General features: G+C 48.1%; 1 protein-coding gene across 1 annotated transcript; it reads left to right on the top strand.

The window, feature by feature from the left end:
• Positions 1-5,891: 5,891 nt before the first annotated feature.
• Positions 5,892-16,806, top strand: LOC311316200 (adapter molecule crk-like; the record flags this gene model as incomplete). The annotated part of the gene is made up of 3 exons (XM_084447010.1): positions 5,892-6,288; positions 13,680-14,281; positions 16,672-16,806. Exons 1-3 carry the CDS (start codon positions 6,072-6,074, stop codon positions 16,804-16,806), a joined length of 954 nt encoding a protein of 317 aa, XP_084303136.1. The 5' UTR covers positions 5,892-6,071.
• Between the last annotated feature and the right edge of the window lie 5,247 nt (positions 16,807-22,053).

Below are 22,053 nucleotides of genomic sequence, written 5' to 3'. Positions count from 1 at the left end.
CGCGCCTGGCGACCCTGGCGCTCAACGGCAACCGCCTGACCCGCGCCGTCCTGCGCCCGCTCGCCGACGCGCTGAAGGACCCGCTCGGCTTCCCCGCCCTCACCTGGGTCGACCTGGGCAACAACGTGGACATCTTCTCCCTTCCCCAGCCCTTCCTCATGGCCCTGAGGAAACGCTGCCCCAAGCAGGGGAACCTGCCCACTATCCAGGAGCAGGCAGAGGGCCTAGCCCAGGCAGAGGGCCTAGCCCAGGGAGAGGGCCTAGCCCAGGGAGAGGGCCTAGCCCAGGCAGAGGGCCTAGCCCAGTCAGAGGGCCTAGCCCAGGGAGAGAGCCTAGCCCAGTCAGAGGGCCTAGCCCAGTCAGAGGGCGTGGCCCAGTCAGAGAGCCTAGCCCAGTCAGAGGGCCTAGCCCAGGGAGAGAGCCTAGCCCAGTCAGAGGGTCTAGCCCAGTCAGAGGGCCTAGCCCAGTCAGAGGGCCTAGCACAGTCAGAGGGCCTAGCCCAGTCAGAGGGCCTAGCCCAGTCAGAGGGTCTAGCCCAGTCAGAGGGCCTAGCCCAGGGAGAGAGCCTAGCCCAGTCAGAGGGACTGGCCCAGTCAGAGGGCCTAGCCCAGGGAGAGGGACTAGCCCAGAGAGAGACCCTAGCCCAGTCAGAGGGTCTAGCCCAGGGAGAGGGCCTAGCCCAGGGAGAGAGCCTAGCCCAGGGAGAGAGCCTAGCCCAGTCAGAGGGCCTAGCCCAGGGAGAGGGCCTAGCCCAGGGAGAGAGCCTAGCCCAGTCAGAGGGCCTAGCCCAGGGAGAGGGCCTAGCCCAGGGAGAGACCCTAGCCCAGTCAGAGGGCCTAGCCCAGGGAGAGGGCCTAGCCCAGGGAGAGACCCTAGCCCAGTCAGAGGGCCTAGCCCAGGGAGAGGGCCTAGCCCAGGGAGAGACCCTAGCCCAGTCAGAGGGCCTAGCCCAGGGAGAGGGCCTAGCCCAGGGAGAGACCCTAGCCCAGTCAGAGGGCCTAGCCCAGGGAGAGGGCCTAGCCCAGGGAGAGACCCTAGCCCAGTCAGAGGGCCTAGCCCAGTCAGAGGGTCTAGCCCAGGGAGAGGGTCTGGATGGCAGGGGGTCGGAGGGGGCCGCTGGGACCTCGCATGGCTGGGAGGCTCTGAAGGAAAGGGGGGAGGAGGAGGAGGAGCTACGGGACTCCGGAGGATGTGAAAGAGACACGAGGGACGGAGAGACGCGGAGTTCTGAGACGGAGGATAAAGAAACGAAGTGTTATGCTCTGTGACATTGGTGATTCGTCCAGCCAATTCCCCCAGCCAATAGGAATGGAGATTGAAGATCAGGTGGCCTCTCGGTCATTCAGTCAGACTTGAATTATAGTTTTTAGCCAGAAAGGTCTTGATAGACTGCTCTTGATTGACTGGTTTTGGTAGACTGGTCTTGGCTAGTCTGGACTCAAGCGTCACAAAACATGGTCATATGGGCAGAGCTGGCGCATCACCTTTCAAATCCAGCTGCATTTGAACAGTCAGTCAATCAGCCAATCAGCTTTCCCGCACATCTCGCTATCTGCATGGGCCAATCATCCGCTGCGTTCAGAATCCTAGCTCTCGTTGCTGACGCCCTCCAGCACTAAGAGCTTCTGGGAACTCAGATTAGGTTTTGGTTGACTAGTTTTCATATTCACTATTTCCATGGAAATATACAATGTGAGAGAAGAGTGACTAGATATGAAACAGGACATATAACCCAATCTGAGTGAAATTAAATACGCCGCTCAAAAAATTGAGGGAACACTGGTCATCGCATCCAGCCATCAATGGGTTAATGATGCTGGTTTCCGTTGACCATTCTTACGTCCGAACATTAAACTAAGCATGTTTTGTTCTCGACGAATTACACAATGTAATCAATTAAGATTTTCAACTTGAATATTTCGTTCATCGAGATCCGTGATGATGATTGATGATTTAAGTGTTCTCTTCATTTCTTTGAGCAGTGTAGGCTATACAACCCAATCTGGTAAGGTTCATGCAGTAGGATATTTTGACGCAAACAACGCAAGCTACGTTGTGAACTCAAGCTCCTTATGTAGTTTGCGTCAACTATGAATCCGGCCTAAGTTGAGGTTAACCATGACTATCCAGGTATGACCTACATTATTCACTCTATATTACCTTTTAATTGTGTATCGTTTTGACGCTGTAGGTTTATAAAAACCCTCTGGATTTAATAGCCTACTTCTGGACTGGTCTCCGTTGCACTGTTATATTATGATATCATATCTGTTATCTTATGATATAATATCATGCACTGTTAAGTTGCACTGTTATCTTATGAGCTATGTACTGTATTTACGTTTTCACATGTCTTCGTTCACTGTTTGCTCTTTGGAAATATTTATTTTACTAATTAAAGGTTTGTATGTGATCTTGACTTAAGGCTACAGAACTTCACACAGATGTTCCTCTATTCTACTGGCAACTGTTCTATAGTCTCGCATAGTCTTCCATCCACACAAATTATTATTTTTAATCTACCTTATAGATTAGTCTTAAAAAGACTTTACCTAATGGTAACAATACAAAGTGATTTGAGCACAAAGAGACCGTTTTTTTCCTAGACAGGTTATGCAATACATAATTCTCTAGACCGTAGACATGCTTTATTTCATAGAAAGTGTGAAATTTTGGTTATACAACATGTCTAGTGCCCATCTGTCTTTTAATTGTTGAAAAATAGTTTATTTTACACCATTCGTCTCGATTTTGTCTTCAAACCCAGCTCTTAAAAGGATGTCATGCGTGTCCCTAGCCCAGGGTCCATTTATCACGGTATCCCACTCAAACACCTGTCTTACAATTCTGTTAGTGTTCATCGGCAGGATCCCATTTCAGAGAAGTACCACACATACAGTACACACACATACAGTACACACACATACAGTACACACACATACAGTACACATACACAACATACCTCGTTAGGCTTCCATCCCATATCTCCCATGATAGCCAGGGTTGGAGCAAACTTATGGATGCCCAAGAAACCCTCACTTTTGGGGTACTGTTTAAATCCCCATACCCCTGCTACATAATACAACACTGTGCATACATACACAGGCTTGATGTAGTTTGAAGCATACACAGGCTTGATATAGTTTGAAGCATACACAGGCTTGATATAGTTTGAAGCATACACAGGCTTGATATAGTTTGAAGCATACACAGGCTTGATATAGTTTGAAGCATACACAGGCTTGATATATTTTGAAGCATACACAGGCTTGATATAGTTTGAAGCATACACAGGCTTGAAATAGTTTGAAGCATACACAGGCTTGATATAGTTTGAAGTAGGTAGAAAAAACAATATCCATTAGTTTACCTATGACTCCCCCAAGTGCTCTGTTTGCTGATTCAGCCGATAAAGTAACGTAGCTTGGGAGGTAGAGCAGCCAGCTGGGGATTGCAAGCTCCCCGGTTCAATCACCACTTCCGGCATGTGCCGAAGTGCCCTTGAGCAAGGCACTGAACCTCAACATCACTCACATGCAGCACAGTGGTGCAGTAACTTGTACAGGTACTGTCACCTCACAGCAAGAGGGTCTCCGGACTTTTCCCGTGCGGAGTTTGCATGTTCTCCTTGTGTTCGCAAGGGTTTCTTGAGCAAGACACCTAACCCCGAATTGCTCCCAGTGAGCAGGTTAGCACCTTGCATGGCAGCTACCGCCATTGGTGTGTGAGTGTGTGTGTGAATGGGTGAATGAGAGGTCATTGTAAAGTGCTTTGAGTGCCACTAAGGTGGAAAAGCGCTATATAAGTGCAGTCCATTTACCATTTCCTCCCAAAAGAACCTAACACGAAAAACATGCAGAAGAACAGATGCCCTACAGTCCGGTCCCTGACCAAGACCTGGACTGAGCACTTGGACTTGGTCCTCGGGCGCCATGAACGATGGCTGCCCACTGCTCCTGGCTGCCCCTGGAGGAGGACGGCTCGGGATGGGATAAATGCAGGGAACACTTTCCACCGACGGCCCCCCCCAAAAAAAGTTGCATTTGTGTGCTGTGTGCTGTGTTACCGCTCACTCTGTAATGTGTGTGTCACTGTGTGACGAAATACCCCCCCCCCCCTAGATCCTGTAATATGCTCATCCAAATAAAATCCAATATATGTATAGTGCTTTGTATAATTAGGGTCCAGGCAGCCCCAGCTGCAGGTCCCTCTTGAATTTCCCAATATTTAGGGGTCAAACCACCTTGACCCCTGTGTGGCCAGGACCGACAAAAACTGTGACCGTGTCACAACCTTAACCCTTGTTCTATCTCCTAACTGTAGCAGTTAACCGGAAAATATACGCCTGCACCAGTTTGTGTATATGTGTTCAACTAGACCTTCATATATTCCTCTCCTTCCTCTTAATCCGCCCGGCCCCGACCCAGTGTTGCGCAACAGCTAGAATTCAACTTTCTTTCCCCAAATTGGAATTGAAAAGAATGCTGATTTGTTCCTCTCTACATGAAAGGTTTGGTTGCAAAACGAGATATATCCATTTTGAGAAGATTTGACCATGTTTAAGATTCCATAGCATTTTGTGGAAATATGACAAATATTTCACACATAAAGGTACCCATTAGCAATCATTCCTGATAAAATGCAAATGTCATAATTTGGTGTTTCTTGTTTTGCAACCAAACTCTTCATATTCATCTCCACACAATCTGTTTGTCGATATCTACTGCAAACAATGTGGTTGTGTGGCTTGGGTCTATGACCCCAGAAGCTCATTGATAAAGGGTTTCAGTGGCTTCCCTCCAACTTCAAGGCTGATCAAAGTGTGTGTGTGTGTGTGTGTGCGTATGTATTCACTATGCAAAAGAGAGATTAAAAAGGCCTAATTATATGGCTCAGTGGGTAGATTGACTTTAAGGATTTAATCTGAAAAATAAATCACTACAACATTTAGTAGGAGAGAGAAGGACGCAGGGGTTTTAATAACTGTTGAATTTGAAGGCTGCTCGTCTCTTGTTTCAGTCTCATCAGTGCATGGTGAGAGGAGGGTGATGGGAGCTAGGGACTTCATGCTTGGCTGGGGGCAAGTTTCACATGAGAGATCTTCATGTTGGATTTATGATAATGAAAATGCCCCCCATACTCCCCAAGCTCTCCGTGAAACAAGTCTTTGTGAGATGTTTCACACACTATTTTAGCATCAGTAATCCCTTTAGAAAAACGTGCATTTCAGGGTAACAAATTATTTTGCAATCCGCTATGATTAATAGGCCTATAGACTAAAGAATGAGGCAGATAGGCACTGACCAGGACCGGGTCTGTACAATAGGCTATGTATCAACAGCACATCCATATTAATGCTTCATTTTCAAAATACTTTTTTAAACACAGGTTGTGAACAGACCGTTCTATTAATACATCCATGGAACAGACACATTTCGGTAAAGCGCTAAAATTGTCTATCACTATCGTGTGAAGAATACATTCTTTTATTTTCCCTACAATTATGAATAGAATCAGATATCTGATATTCGACTGACATCTAGTGTCAATTGTTGAAACGGCGTCTGTTCCGAAAACAATATTACTTGATCATTTCAACCTAGCAATCAGTAGCCACAAATATAGATAAAATATTAAAACAGATGAGCAATCATAAATCCAGCAACCTCCGTTTTGGAGAAAGAGGGTAGACTTCAGTCGCGAGACCCCGACATAAAATTGACCTTACCAAGATGGCGGGTCGAGTGTCCCATAGCACACCCACACCCACATCCGGTTGATAAGGTCAACTTTTTTTTTTAGCAAGATCCGCCATTTCAGCCCCAGAGTTTCATATTGCAACTGACTTTCGAATTTTTGTTTATTTTAACCGATTTTTACTAATAAAACATTGTCGTTTTTCACACTACTATTATTATTAACCAAAGGGTGTACTGTACAGCTCCGTGGAAGTAGGAAAAGCTTATATTATTACACGTTTTGAAACGTTATGTGGTTTTCCCCCGAGCGTGTTCCTCAGTGAGCCAAAGTTTTTCTATGAGGCCTTGAAGCCTCGGACTGGATTTAGAACCATGGCCGGCAATTTTGACGCTGACGACCGTTCTAGCTGGTTCTGGGGCCGGCTCAGTCGCCAGGAGGCGGTGTCCCTGCTGCAGGGACAGAGACACGGCGTGTTCCTGGTCCGGGACTCGATCACCAGCCCCGGGGACTACGTGTTATCCGTCTCAGAGAACTCAAAAGTGTCTCATTATATCATCAATAGCATCAGCAACAACCGGCAATCTGGAGGTAGGGGTCTTTTATTATTACCTAGCTTCCTAGATAACGTTTGCAAGCCTGTGCGAGTCAATGATGTGACACTGGACACACGTTATCACATGAGTCACCGGTCCACGGAGGGGATAGCTGGACTTGAACTGTTCTTTTCATCACCAAGCCAGAGATCTGGTCAACCACTAGCTAGCATAGCATGCTCTGGAGGTTCCTTGGAAGTAATTGTATGTTTGATGTAGGATGAATCATGTGATAAGAATAGGGGTTAGGAAATGAAATTGTCATTTGGCTACGATAGTAGTACAGTAGTGTGTATCATCTAATGTGAGCTGCTGGTGAATGAAGATGCTTTCTTCCCGGCTTTAGTCAGAGTGGGTTGGGCTGCTCCTGTCCTGACTGTGAATGAATGGGCCAGCTGTCACTATTGGAGGATGACTATTGAGAATGGTGTGTGGAATGTTTGTCTGTGATCCTGTCCTGTTACACACACACACACACGCACACAGACACAGACACACACACAGACACACACACACACACACACACACACACACACTGTGATCCTGTCCTGTTACACACACACACACACACACACACACACACACACTCACACACACTGTGATCCTGTCCTGTTACACACACACACACACACACACACACACACACACACACACACACACACACACACACACACACACACACACACACACACACACACACACACACACACACACAGTGTTACTTCCTTTGGGAAGTGTCCCTCATTGCAGGTTCAGTTAGATAGCTTTGCCCTGATTTCCTTATCGCGAGCCACTTGCCTCCTTTGTTGCTGTGAAGTTCTGTTACTCTTTTTTTGACTGGGATGAAGGTGTATTAGATATTTAGCTGAAGTTTATTAAGAATGAGCTTGTGGTGAAATTTTCTCTGGAAAAAATGGTCAGGGAGTGCTGTGTTTGCATCAGCTCACGGAAGCTGGGGAATTTGCTCCACAATCTGAGGAATGTAGGCTACAACTTTAAGGCACTTCCAGGCAACCCCCTCTGGGCCGGGCGGAACAGTATGAATGTATGTATGTGTATATGTATATATATATGTATGTATATGTGTGTGTATATATATATTATATATCTATGCAAGTACACTATGGGCGACAATAAATTAATCTTGATTGAGTTAATCAGGATGAGAGTGATATTGCATAGATGTAGGTCCAGTACCAGGCTGTCTCTGAGGGCCCAGTACCAGGCTGTCTCTGAGGGCCCAGTACCAGGCTGTCTCTGGCGTAGGCCTGACTAGTACCAGGCTGTCTCTGGCGTAGGCCTGACTAGTACCAGGCTGTCTCTGGCGTAGGCCTGACTAGTACCAGGCTGTCTCTGGCGTAGGCCTGACTAGTACCAGGCTGTCTCTGAGGGCCCAGTACCAGGCTGTCTCTGAGGGCCCAGTACCAGGCTGTCTCTGAGGGCCCAGTACCAGGCTGTCTCTGAGGGCCCAGTACCAGGCTGTCTCTGAGGGCCCAGTACCAGGCTGTCTCTGAGGGCCCAGTACCAGGCTGTCTCTGAGGGCCCAGTACCAGGCTGTCTCTGAGGGCCCAGTACCAGGCTGTCTCTGAGGGCCCAGTACCAGGCTGTCTCTGAGGGCCCAGTACCAGGCTGTCTCTGAGGGCCCAGTACCAGGCTGTCTCTGTGTGGGGCAGATTTCACAGTGATAATCACAACAGCCTAGTTTAGTCATACCACTCTTACCATGCACACCTTAACACCAGTACCACTCTGTTACCATGCACACCTTAACACCAGAACCACTCTGTTACCATGCACGCCTTAAAGGACTATGCTCGTTTTTGACAACCTGGACCTTATTTACGACATATTATAAGAAGTTTGACTCACCCAGATCACTTTTGTGTTGTTCGGAGGCCTGTAGAAGAAATTTAAAATCCAGCGCGAGCCAGTATATCCATGTAATGGCGGCGCACGGGGCAAAGGGAATGCAGCTTCTAAAAATCCATTTTCGGCCGCTAAACGGTTGTTTTCATCAATCACATTGCATGAATCGACAGTTGATATTCCTCTACGCGAGCCATTCTTTCGGTTTTCAAATACGTGGTCTGTAGCCACTGTAATATGATCTTTACACTGGCTATGCTCCCTCACATTCTCTGCGCTACGATCGGATTGTTGCTGACGAATGACGACGACAATATTCTCGGCACCAACTACGATCGTAGCGCAGAGAATGTGAGCCGGAGAATAGCAGGCTGCGCGCTGGCCTGTGCGCATGCGTGCTGGAGCAAGTGGGGGAGAGGCTTGTAAAGATCATATTACAGTGGCTACAGACCACGTATTTGAAAACCGAAAGAATGGCTCGCGTAGAGGAATATCAACTGTCGATTCATGCAATGTGATTGATGAAAACAACCGTTTAGCGGCCGAAAATGGATTTTGAGAAGCTGCATTCCCTATGCCCCGTGCGCCGCCATTACATGGATATACTGGCTCGCGCTGGATTTTAAATTTCTTCTACAGGCCTCCGAACAACACAAAAGTGATCTGGGTGAGTCAAACTTCTTATAATATGTCGTAAATAAGGTCCAGGTTGTCAAAAACGAGCATAGTCCTTTAACACCAGAACCACTCTGTTACCATGCACACCTTAACACCAGAACCACTCTGTTACCATGCACACCTTAACACCAGAACCACTCTGTTACCATGCACACCTTAACACCAGAACCACTCTGTTACCACGCACACCTTAACACCAGTACCACCCTGTTACCATGCACACCTTAACACCAGAACCACTCTGTTACCACGCACACCTTAACACCAGTACCACTCTGTTACCACGCACGCCTTAACACCAGTACCACTCTGTTACCATGCACACCTTAACACCAGAACCACTCTGTTACCACGCACACCTTAACACCAGTACCACCCTGTTACCATGCACACCTTAACACCAGTACCACTCTGTTACCACGCACACCTTAACACCAGTACCACTCTGTTACCACGCACGCCTTAACACCAGAACCACTCTTACCATGCACACCTTAACACCAGTACCACTCTGTTACCACACACACCTTAACACCAGTACCACTCTGTTACCATGCACACCTTAACACCAGTACCACTCTGTTACCACGTACACCTTAACACCAGTACCACTCTGTTACCATGCACACCTTAACACCAGAACCACTCTGTTACCATGCACACCTTAACACCAGTACCACTCTGTTACCACGTACACCTTAACACCAGTACCACTCTGTTACCATGCACACCTTAACACCAGAACCACTCTGTTACCACGCACACCTTAACACCAGAACCACTCTGTTACCATGCACACCTTAACACCAGAACCACTCTGTTACCATGCACGCCTTAACACCAGAACCACTCTGTTACCACACACACCTTAACACCAGTACCACTCTGTTACCATGCACACCTTAACACCAGAACCACTCTGTTACCACACACACCTTAACACCAGAACCACTCTGTTACCATGCACACCTTAACACCAGAACCACTCTGTTACCATGCACGCCTTAACACCAGTACCACTCTGTTACCATGCACACCTTAACACCAGAACCACTCTGTTACCACGCACACCTTAACACCAGAACCACTCTGTTACCACGCACACCTTAACACCAGAACCACTCTTACCATGCACACCTTAACACCAGTACCACTCTGTTACCATGCACGCCTTAACACCAGTACCACTCTGTTACCACGCACGCCTTAACACCAGTACCACTCTGTTACCACGCACACCTTAACACCAGAACCACTCTTACCATGCACACCTTAACACCAGTACCACTCTGTTACCACGCACACCTTAACACCAGTACCACTCTTACCATGCACAACTTAACACCAGAACCACTCTGTTACCACGCACGCCTTAACACCAGTACCACTCTGTTACCACACACACCTTAACACCAGTACCACTCTCTTACCATGCACGCCTTAAAACCAGAACCACTCTGTTACCACACACACCTTAACACCAGTACCACTCTGTTACCATGCACGCCTTAACACCAGAACCACTCTGTTACCACGCACACCTTAACACCAGAACCACTCTGTTACCACGCACGCCTTAACACCAGTACCACTCTGTTACCACGCACACCTTAACACCAGAACCACTCTGTTACCATGCACACCTTAACACCAGAACCACTCTGTTACCACGCACGCCTTAACACCAGTACCACTCTGTTACCACGCACACCTTAACACCAGAACCACTCTGTTACCATGCACACCTTAACACCAGAACCACTCTGTTACCACGCACGCCTTAACACCAGAACCACTCTGTTACCACGCACACCAGAACCACTCTGTTACCACGCACACCTTAACACCAGAACCACTCTGTTACCACGCACACCTTAACACCAGAACCACTCTGTTACCACGCACACCTTAACACCAGAACCACTCTGTTACCACGCACACCAGTACCACTCTGTTACCACGCACAGACTAAGCGATACGCCTAAAGCCCGAGATATACTTGCTGTTTAGCAACACGTCTGCGTAGTGAATAGAGATGCGAATATTGCGGATATATCTACGGGTGGGTGGGTCAGTGAAAATCTACATTGTGATTATTTTCGGGTGGATTGCGGGTGGATTTGTCAGTTATATTCATATTTAATAACTTCTATAATTATATTATATTATAACAACTGCGAGAAAGCGCGAGACCTGCCTGCAGCTCACTCAAATACCCTCGACCACATCGTCAACCGAGATCCTGCGAAAGCGAGCCTATAATCTATTGTTTAAGTCAAGAATATGCGCCTATATGAAAAGCGAATGAGCACGAACGGCTGGACATAATTAAAATGTAAATACAATAACTTCATGTTTGGCGGGTTGGATGTGCAGTGTCTCTCCTGCAGGAGCAGAACCGCTGCCCCAGTGGAATTAGCCAGGTGACGCAGGACTTCGAGTTTGGCGGTGGTAAGGCCCTCCACACCCTGAGTTGAAGCACTGACAGGCCTCGGTTTTCGACGGTCCGGATGGCTGCTCGTCCGCCGTTCCTCGGTCTGCCAGCTCGACGTTTGGTTGGCGACATTAGTTTCACAAGCTGGTTTTTAGCAAGTTGGTCTTGCACCATCTCTTGCTACTTACAGGGAAGGCCACGCGAAGGCTGTCGTCTTCTCCCCCAAGCGGGAGGGATGCGGGTGCGGGTCTCTACATTTTAGAAGATAATGACGTCGGGTGGGTTGGCGGGTGAATGATTGAATGATTCGGGTGCGCTCAAACTCCATCCGCGCATCTCTAGTAGTGACGCTCGTAACACGATACATGGGTCACAATATGACACGTATTGTGATACGATACTATACATATTGCGATACTCTGCAGAAATTGTGATGATTTACAGAAAAATGTTAAATACAGTTGAAAATACAACTCCATCCCCCGCTTTTGTTTCTTTTTTTTTACTGTATCAATGCTGTACAGCGGAAAATCTATACAGTATCGCAGAAAAAAATATCGCAATGTATTGCTGTATCGGTTTTATTGCACAGCCGTAGTGGACGTCGAAGCGTAGTTAAAAGCAAGTATACCGCGGGGCGCGGGCTTAAGAATCAGAATCTGTTTTGCCATGAATTCTTTGGGGAATTTGCTTAAAGCCTTTAATAAAGGTGTCCTATGCTAATTTTCAACAATCCCCAAAACATGTCTGAGTATTTTTGCTGATAATACCACTCGGAGTAACCTAACATGCTTCTATACCCCTCTGTTGACCACGAGATCAGATTGAGCACTTTTTCATATGCAAATGAGTTTAGCTAAGAGCAAGTCGGCAGGCTAGAGAACGAGGGCTGTTGACGCTGCTATGCTTCCTCAAATATAGCTGGCTAGCCTGGACCATCCACACTCAATGCCACTGTGACAAATGTCATTGTCCTCTCTCCCTGACTAAACGTGATAGTGTTAGTGCCCATGTTATTATCTCCATGGTTGCATGCTGTTACCTCTAGCTACATTCACTACCTAGACACCACCAGGCTATATGACACCATTCAACTACAAACAATAAAAACTAGATTCTGTAGGCCGAGGGGAATCCAATGATGTCCACTGCTTAACATTTGATCATTTTTAATGACCTCGATGAACTAGAAGTCTACCAATTTAATTCCACTAACGTTACTCTAACATATGATGAGACAAGCATCCGGGTTGAGGCAAAAGGGGAGTTTGTCCGTGTTAGCTAGCTAGCGTTAATACTATATGCAAACAAACACACAGCATTATAAGTTAGAGTTTCTGCCTAATTTCCACAGACAGTTGGTATGGCTTGATTTTTCAGAAAAAGTTTATCTGAAAATCCTGCATTGTACTGACCCAGGTTGGAAAAGCAATCGGGCAAAAAATGGCTAGCACACACTGCCAGTGTTTTGCCAATTTCAGCGGGAACGTTGTCACTCAGCTCTTCTGTCCTTTGAGCTTGGGAAACGATCTGTGCTGCTTGGTTCATCCAAGAACAGCATTTTCCATAGGAAGACATTATGCTAGCTAGTGGGACCTGCAAGTAGTGTCAGCCTTTATAGCCAGGTAAACAAACGTAGGTGATTGGAGGTATTCAGATGGGGGCGGGATTATTATAATAGGTCACCGACTGTGACGTAATTTCACACGGGAGATTTGAATGGCTTGCTGGGATGGACTTTTTTTTCTAATGTTTTCATTTCGGCTGACCACAAGAAAATGACTGGGTTGTTTCCCTTCATACTTTGTGTGTTGTAGGCCCATCAGAGTCTCGGATGTATATGAAGAAACAATGAAAAAGTTAGTTTTGCAAACGTGGACCCCTTTAATCGGTCGTGGTTCATAACTGAGACAACGTTGGACAGGATGCAGGAACCAGACAGGACAGTGCAAAGACAAGACGCTGCAAAGAGCGAGTAAAAAACGCTAGTGCAAAAAAGGATAAGCCAAGAAAAAGAACAATACACAAAAAGTAGTGCAGTCAGTGTATATATCCAGTGAGTATGCAGAGTGTAATGTGTAAAGTGAGTGTGTGTGTATATGTCTGTGGAGTGAGGTGTGAATGCGGTGCGTCCCATACATACAGGTCGTGTGCAAGTGTTTTATCGACAGTCTTATCGACGGTGGTGGGGGGCGGGGTGGGTGGGTGGGGGGGGGGTTCAGAGGGGGACAAAGCCTTGTTGAAGAGGCTGATGGGCTGCATCCCTCTGCCTGATGGACCGCATCCTCCTGCCTGAGGGGCATCAGCCTTTATCGTTTGCGTGAGGGTTGAATCTGTACCGAGTGCTTATCTAACCATCTATCCCTCCATCTCCACCCACCCCTGCCCCCCCCTGCCCCCCCCCCCAGGTCTGGCCCTCCCTCGGTTCCGTATCGGCGACCAGGAGTTCGAAGCTCTGCCCGCCTTGCTGGAGTTCTACAAGATCCACTACCTGGACACCACCACGCTGATCGAGCCCATCAGCAAAGCCAAGCACGCCAGCTTCGTCAGCGCCGCCGCCGCCGCGCCCCCGGGGCAGCGGCCCGAGGAGACGGAGTTCGTGCGCGCCCTCTTCGACTTCCCCGGCAACGACGACGAGGACCTGCCCTTCCGCAAGGGGGACGTCCTGCGCGTCCTGGAGAAGCCCGAGGAACAGTGGTGGAACGCCGCCAACCAGGAGGGCCGCGCCGGGATGATCCCCGTGCCCTACGTGGAGAAGTACCGGCCGGCCTCGCCCACCTCCGCCGCCGGCTCGGGCGCCGCCGGACTCGGGGCCACAGTAGGGGCCGGTAGGGATGAACCAGGGGCCCAGCAGCCCCCCGCCACGCCCACCCCACTGGGGGACCCGGGTCAGTACGCCCAGCCCGTGGTCAACACCCCCCTGCCCAACCTCCAGAACGGGCCGGTCTACGCCCGCGCCATTCAGAAGAGGGTACCCAACGCTTACGACAAGACGGCCCTGGCTTTGGAGGTAATCTTTTTTATTTCTCTCTGCTTTTATATTGACCCCTCTTTCTCTCTTTCACACACTCTCTCTCTCTGTTTCTCTCTCTCTCTCTCTCTCTCACACACACACACACACACACACACACACACACACACACACACACGCACTCTCTCTCTGTTGTGTGGCTTTGGCCTACATACTATCTCTCTGCCCGGGGTTTCAATGGCCTACTCATGCATGTGAGCATACACACACAAACGCATCCATGCACAAGGAACAAGCGGATACTTTTGCTTGCTAACATGCTCAGAAACACAGACACACACACGCACACACAGGCACGCATATTCATACACACAGAAACCATACATAAATGGGTTCAAAGTACATTCAGCCGAGAACAGTGGGGGGTACACATGCACAGCAGAGAGCAGAGGGAGAGAGAGAGCCTTCACTGTGGTCAATAGACAACGGGGCAGGGCTTTATTCCAATGTAACATTAGTTAGTATTCATTCATTCATTCATTCATTCGCCGCTCTTCGGCGGCTGTCTGGAGTCAGAATGAGGTCACTGCCCTGCTTGTCAAAGAGAGATTAGAGCCGAAGAAAGATGTGTGTTGCTTACATTTCTCTCTTTCTCTCTCTCTCTCTCTCTCTTTGCTCCCTTGTTCATTTAAGTAGATCAAGAGCAGAACTGAGCCTGTGACCCAAGTTCTTAAATTGAGATTAGGAGTTCAGTTATGCGCTGTAGCCAGCGCCGTAGAACCAGGACCCAAGGTGGTGTCGCGCTCACCAGCGTTCAGTTCTTGAGGCTGATGGAGTGATGGAAGCCCAACACCGGTGTTGGTGGCGAAGAGCTTTCCTGCCCTGCGCCCATCTAGACTGTAAGGAGAAGAAGACATCTTTATTTGTCATGCAGCAACCAACACGCGCGTAACGGGCGACACGTAGTAACGCGATTTCGGGGTCGCCGATGAAATGTTCTCTGCTCTTCACCCATCCTGTCGTCCGTCACCCAAGGGTAGCTGGGAGCAGACAGTAGGCAGGGTGCATGCTGGGACGCGCCCCGGGGACCAACCAAGCGCTCCTGTCCGTCTTCGCCAGGGACAGACAGCGTTAGCGACCTGTCCTTCTGCATGTTTTTCATATTGGGTTCTTTATGGGGGGAACCCTCGCGAACACGGGGAGAACATGCAAACTCCGCGCACAGAAAGGCCTGGAGACCTCCTTGCTGTTAGGCGACAGTACTAAGTACTGCGCCACCGCGCCGTACGTTTCTTGCTCAAGGGCACGTCGGCGCACTCCGGAAGCTGCGGTGGAACCAGGGACCTTGCGAACTACGAGCTACTGCACACATTCAAGTGGTTTGTTTTTCCGGCAGGTGCGTAGGAATAAAAAGATCCAGGTAGCCGAGAAAGGCTTCCCACACACTGTCCTTGCTCGCAAAAATACAACATTTCAGTCACACTAGACCTTTTATGAGGTAACAATCACCCACCCACACAGGGATGGGCTGCGTTCTACAGGCCGGACTGTATATTTGCAGAGTGTGAAGCAACTCCTAGATTGGGCGGCAGCAATTGTACCGTGTGGTGTACTAGGCATGGACTCTGTAGGATCGCGGTAGCCGCGTCAATAAGATCGGGATTGGGTTCGATCAGGGGTCGTTCCGTGTCTCATGGAAACAATGGCTGTTAAATCTACAAGTGTATTAATATGCTTGCATGCAGCCTATAATTGGTCGATTCGATCACGATGGATAGATTCGATACTTTAATAATCCCTGTGGGGGAAATTTGGGGTTTCAGCAGAGGAACAAGTACAGTGGCAGTGGGAAAAGTAACATGCATGGGTCACGATACATTGCGATACTCTAAAAAACTAAGATTTTAAAATGCAGCTAAAGCACAACTCCATCCCCCGCTCCCTGGAGGGCGTCCTGGGGGTGGAGGCAAAGTAAAGACATTTTAAATCCATTTAAAACATGAATAATTTAAAACATGAATAATTTATCTATGACTGAGTTGTATCCATCATTTTTTATATCTATTACCTTTATGGATCTATATATATTCCTTATTAATTATTTTTTATTTTAACGTATTATACTGTGCCACGGAAAATCGATCACAGGAAAAAAATATTGTGATTTATTGCTATATGGATTTTATTGCGCACCCCTAGTAAGTGGATCGGTGCAGTAGGCTATATTTCCAGAAGAACTACAATTCCCACCTCTCAACATCAACCAATTTATATGGAATCAGCCCTAGCAGTGATCATTTAATATTCATGCCTACTAATCCTTACTGTTGAGCTACCTTTTGTGGCAAGTCAATCTATGTTTCTTAAGCCTTATACTTTGTATTTCTGTGTGTGTGTGTGTGTGTGTGTGTGTGTGCGTGTGTGTGCAGGTGGGAGACATGGTGAAGGTAACCAAGATCAACGTTAACGGCCAGTGGGAAGGCGAGTGCAAGGGCAAGCACGGCCATTTCCCCTTCACACACGTCCGACTGTTGGACCAGCAACACCCGGAGGACGAGAGCTGAGAGGCCGACACACACGCACACACACACGCACACACACACACACACACACACACACACACGCACACACACACACACACACACACTCTGATGTAGTCTCATAAACTTCAAGTCGTGAGAGTTAATGTTTCCCTGATTTTGATGAAGTCCTCACACACACACACACACACACACACACCATATATAGTTTACAATAACACCCCCAGTACCCCCAGTGAAGTCCTGAAACACATACACTACAGAGTTTACGCCCCGTCGCCCCTGTTACCCATGAAGTCCCCTTTGTGTGTGCGCACATACATACACACACACACACACACACACACACACACACACACACACACTTGTGTATGCCCTCTCTCGCAGACTCATGGGTCACCCGTTTTGGTAGTGATCAACTGAACCTTGGAGCTGGACAAGAAGAGCGCCCTCTGGTGGAGAGCCGAGGACCCTGCGAGTAAAAGACAGAATCTCAGACTTGGGCTCCATCCTCAACCCCAGACCCTCTCCGCTACTACAACCTACACTACAAACAAACCCTGGCCTGTTTTTTACCGAAATGAAATGGAAAATACTATGATAGAATTATGACAAATATAAATATATATTATATATATACCATTACATGCTAAATATTATGTTAGTGTTTTTTTTTTTTTTTCCTTCTTTTTCTTAGTTTGATTTTCTTTGCCTTTTGTGTGACATGAGTCTTGGTTTGCATTGTATGCGAGTCTCTGAAAACACTACTACTTGTGCCATCCCTGGCCAGAGGGCCGACCCTGGCCGGGGAGTTCTGTGGACGCTATGTCCCTCTCTGGAGGAGGCAGGTCATCTGTGGACGCTATGTCCCTCTCTGGAGAAGGCAGGTCATCTGTGGACGGTGTGTCCCTCTCTGGAGAAGGCAGGTCATCTGTGGACGGTATGTCCCCCTCTGGAGGAGGCAGGTCATCTGTGGACGCTATGTCCCTCTCTGGAGAAGGCAGGTCATCTGTGGACGGTGTGTCCCTCTCTGGAGGAGGCAGGTCATCTGTGGACGGTATGTCCCTCTCTGGAGGAGGCAGGTCATCTGTGGACGCTATGTCCCTCTCTGGAGGAGGCAGGTCATCTGTGGACGCTATGTCCCTCTCTGGAGAAGGCAGGTCATCTGTGGACGCTATGTCCCTCTCTGGAGAAGGCAGGTCATCTGTGGACGGTATGTCCCTCTCTGGAGAAGGCAGGTCATCTGTGGACGGTATGTCCCTCTCTGGAGGAGGCAGGTCATCTGTGGACGGTGTGTCCCTCTCTGGAGGAGGCAGGTCATCTGGACGGTGTGTCCCTCTCTGGAGAAGGCAGGTCATCTGTGGACGCTATGTCCCTCTCTGGAGGAGGCAGGTCATCTGTGGACGGTGTGTCCCTCTCTGGAGGAGGCAGGTCATCTGGACGGTGTGTCCCTCTCTGGAGAAGGCAGGTCATCTGTGGACGCTATGTCCCTCTCTGGAGGAGGCAGGTCAAATGTGGACGGTATGTCCCTCTCTGGAGAAGGCAGGTCATCTGTGGACGCTATGTCCCTCTCTGGAGGAGGCAGGTCATCTGGACGGTGTGTCCCTCTCTGGAGAAGGCAGGTCATCTGTGGACGCTATGTCCCTCTCTGGAGAAGGCAGGTCATCTGTGGACGCTATGTCCCTCTCTGGAGGAGGCAGGTCAAATGTGGACGGTATGTCCCTCTCTGGAGAAGGCAGGTCATCTGTGGACGCTATGTCCCTCTCTGGAGGAGGCAGGTCATCTGTGGACGGTGTGTCCCTCTCTGGAGGAGGCAGGTCATCTGTGGACGGTGTGTCCCTCTCTGGAGAAGGCAGGTCATCTGTGGACGCTATGTCCCTCTCTGGAGAAGGCAGGTCATCTGTGGACGCTATGTCCCAGGTCTTCGCGGAGGACTGGCCGTACAGCAGCTCTGGGCTTTCTGCTGCACTGTTGTCAGGTTGTCCCCAGAGCTTGTTCTTTTAAACAGAGGTCAGACTATAATAACACACATGCCTGCTGTCTCCCCTCCCCACACCCCCGTCCGTCTGTCTGTCTGTCTCCCCCCACCCTGGTGTCTGTCTGTCTGTCTGTCTGTCTCCCCCCACCCTGGTGTCTGTCTGTCTGTCTCTCCCCCCACCCTGACTGTCTGTCTGTCTCTCCCCCCACCCTGCCTGTCTGTCTGTCTCCCCCCACCCTGGCTGTCTGTCTGTCTGTCTGTCTCTCTCTCTCTCCCCCCACCCTGGCTGTCTGTCTGTCTCTCCCCCCACCCTGGTGTCTGTCTGTCTGTCTGTCTGTCTGTCTCCCCCCACCCTGGTGTCTGTCTGTCTGTCTCTCCCCCCACCCTGGCTGTCTGTCTGTCTCTCCCCCCACCCTGGTGTCTGTCTGTCTGTCTCTCCCCCCACCCTGGCTGTCTGTCTGTCTCTCCCCCCACCCTGCTGTCTGCCTGTCTCCCCTCCCCACACCCCCGTCCGTCCGTCTGTCTGTCTGCCTGTCTGTCGTCTCTCCCCACAGTGCCCTGTGTCCGTCTCATCTCGTATCGTCTCATTCTGACCTGGTTCCCTGCCCTGTACCCCATGCCAAAGACACTAGCTTCACCTGCAGCCAAGTGAGGGCATCGTTTTAATGTAAGGCCTTTAAGCTGGAAACCTGTCAGAATTCCTTTTCTAACACTAAGATCCCGAACATCACCGTTACCATTCAGACCCTCACTACCTTAGTCTCTAGTTCTCTCCCCTTTCTCCCTCACGTTATAGGTAGAAACGGATGCACATGACATGTACAGACACGTACGTAATTGTATGTCCCCCCAGTAGAAGTCCGTGGGCTACTTTTTAATCTAAAGCCCTGATCGCCATCTTTAAGTCTGCTTACCTCCCTGGCGTTACTCTGTGTCCGTCTGATTGGCTCCCCTCTGTGCATGTCAAGCCCGGGGACTGGCTGTGACACGCACAGACGGGCGCTGACAGCGTGGCTCCACAGGACCGCGGGTGGACAGCGAGTGAATGACGGCTCGGCCAGCGTGGACCAAGCTTCTAGGCACATGGAAGTGCCGAAGCCAATCGTTGTCATTCGGGGGGGGGGTGGCTTGTTGATTTGTGCTCTCTACCTCATCATGTATTTTTGTATGATGATTTTTTGAATAGGAAATTAACTGACCTGAAGATCCCAAGGCTTGGTTCTTCAGTATTTTATGAAAATGGTGGTTTGTTTTTGTTTCAAACATGAACAATTTTATCTGGATGGTTTTTAAAAGATCCATCCCTATGCTTTATACTGTGGTATTATTTTGTGCTCATATGGTTTTGGAATCACTACTTCCACAATTTCCTGACAATTTCTTAAGCCCCTATTCATTTCAAGTCATGTTTGTGAAGCTGCAGCAATTTGTAACACTTGAGACTAATAATGTAATATTCCCATGTCCTCTGTCTACAAAGTCACTGTAATATTGCTCCATTGAAAACAAGGTCCAGAGCATCTTGTGTAACTCGCAAGGACTTCTTCCTCTTGAACTCTTAAGATCAGTGAAGTGATAGCCTGATATTAGACAGAATTGTCATCTTGTTACACTCCGGTGAAATCTTCAAGAAAGGTGGAGTAGGCAAATTCAAAGGTTAGTAAAGTGAATTGGGTAAAGATTCAGGAGTGGTGTTTATCTAGTAGTCAGAGATGCTAGGTTCTGTTTTGGGTGAATTGACATGGGGAGCCGAATAATTGGACTAGCTTGTGAATTACAGGCAGCGTTGTCACTGTTTGACCTTGCCCTTTAAAAAAAATAATTGTGATTTATGAATTTAATATTATGCAATCTGTAATTTGCTATAACAGAAAACCTTGCACATGTGCATGAATAGCAAACTGAGAAAATGTGGCTCATGAAACTGCAGAACTGCAAAGTTCTCAGATTACACAGTTCAGTTATTTTGAGAACATTATCATGCTTGGGAATGATGTAGTGGACTTCCTCTGCATCCCCGTCTCTTCAGCTCTCTGTAGGTTGACCTCTCGAAAGAAAAATGGCCGTTGTGCTTCCAGTCGGTCTGTTTTTAAACACTGTCAATGTCCACAATGAAAGCACTGAGGCATCGGTTTCGTAGAACCATATTCGATGGAGTTGGAACATTAGTTTTACAGGTTTTTCTTAACCATGCTAATGTTCTCTGTTTCGTGCTGTTTCACGGTCTGTGTTCGTTGCGTGGTCCCTCTCGGCCTTGTGTTTTTTTCTTAGACTCACAGAGGGTCGTCATGCCTGGTGTGGAGCCATCAAGACCAACATACTTATTATTTCAACATTTAATCAGGATTAATGGGGTGTCCTTCAAAAACAATCCTCAACTTTGAATCCCCTGTTATGCACCTTAGTCCCTCATTGCTCATGAGAGCCTTAAATAGATTTTTTGAAAAGAATGACTCGACACTGTTCATAGCAGATTTAGTCATTACCATGTATTTCCATTGTGTACCCTAATCATGATTCTATTGTGCCATCCCTTTTCTCATGAAGAGGAAAGGAGCAGGTGAAACTAGAGAAATGAATTATGTTGATTTTAAGATGTGCCATTGTGCTATAACAGTATATTATTTGAAGTTCAAATTACCTTTTATTTTCTGTAGCATGTAATGTGTTAATATACTTAGTAAATAAAAAGCTATTAGCAAATCCATCTAGTTTACTCGCTTCATCAGGTGTGTCAGACCAGAGACGTTTATTCAAACTGCCTCCTTGTCACCTGAAGACATCCGGAACCGACCCGCAGGTGTATTGATGCTGTAGGTACCAGGCAGGTCAAATGTGTAGCCTACCTTGTTTTAGGTTGTGCTCCATTGCAGGGAATTTCAAATGCACCATCAATCCTGCATAATGTTCAACCCTTATTTCGATAATATATCCCCACATATCTGTATGCTATGAATTACATGTGGTGAGTCTCCAGAGACAAGGTAGGAACATCTAGATAAATTCTAGCTAGATTATTCTCCAGGTCAGGCCAGGAATGCAGGAGTGGACAGAGTGCCTTGCATAGCCTACTTTGGGTTTCTCTCTGGTTCTGCTGACACATTTGCTGCCTAGACGACTTGACAATGGTAGAATACTTTGATCTTGATAAATCTCAACCCTCTTTTTTATGGTGTCCATATGCATTAACTGGGCTTACTGTGTTAGCTAAAGTGGGGAAAGTGTGTTTGATGGGAAAGGCTGGTTCTGCTGACATATTTGCTGCCTACATGACTTGACAATAGTAGAATACT

This window comes from Borostomias antarcticus (genome assembly GCF_949987555.1).
Source record: "Borostomias antarcticus genome assembly, chromosome: 1".
Lineage (NCBI taxonomy): Eukaryota > Metazoa > Chordata > Actinopteri > Stomiiformes > Stomiidae > Borostomias > Borostomias antarcticus.
Note: the sequence above shows the minus strand (reverse complement) of the source record. Positions and strands in the feature narration are given on the sequence as shown.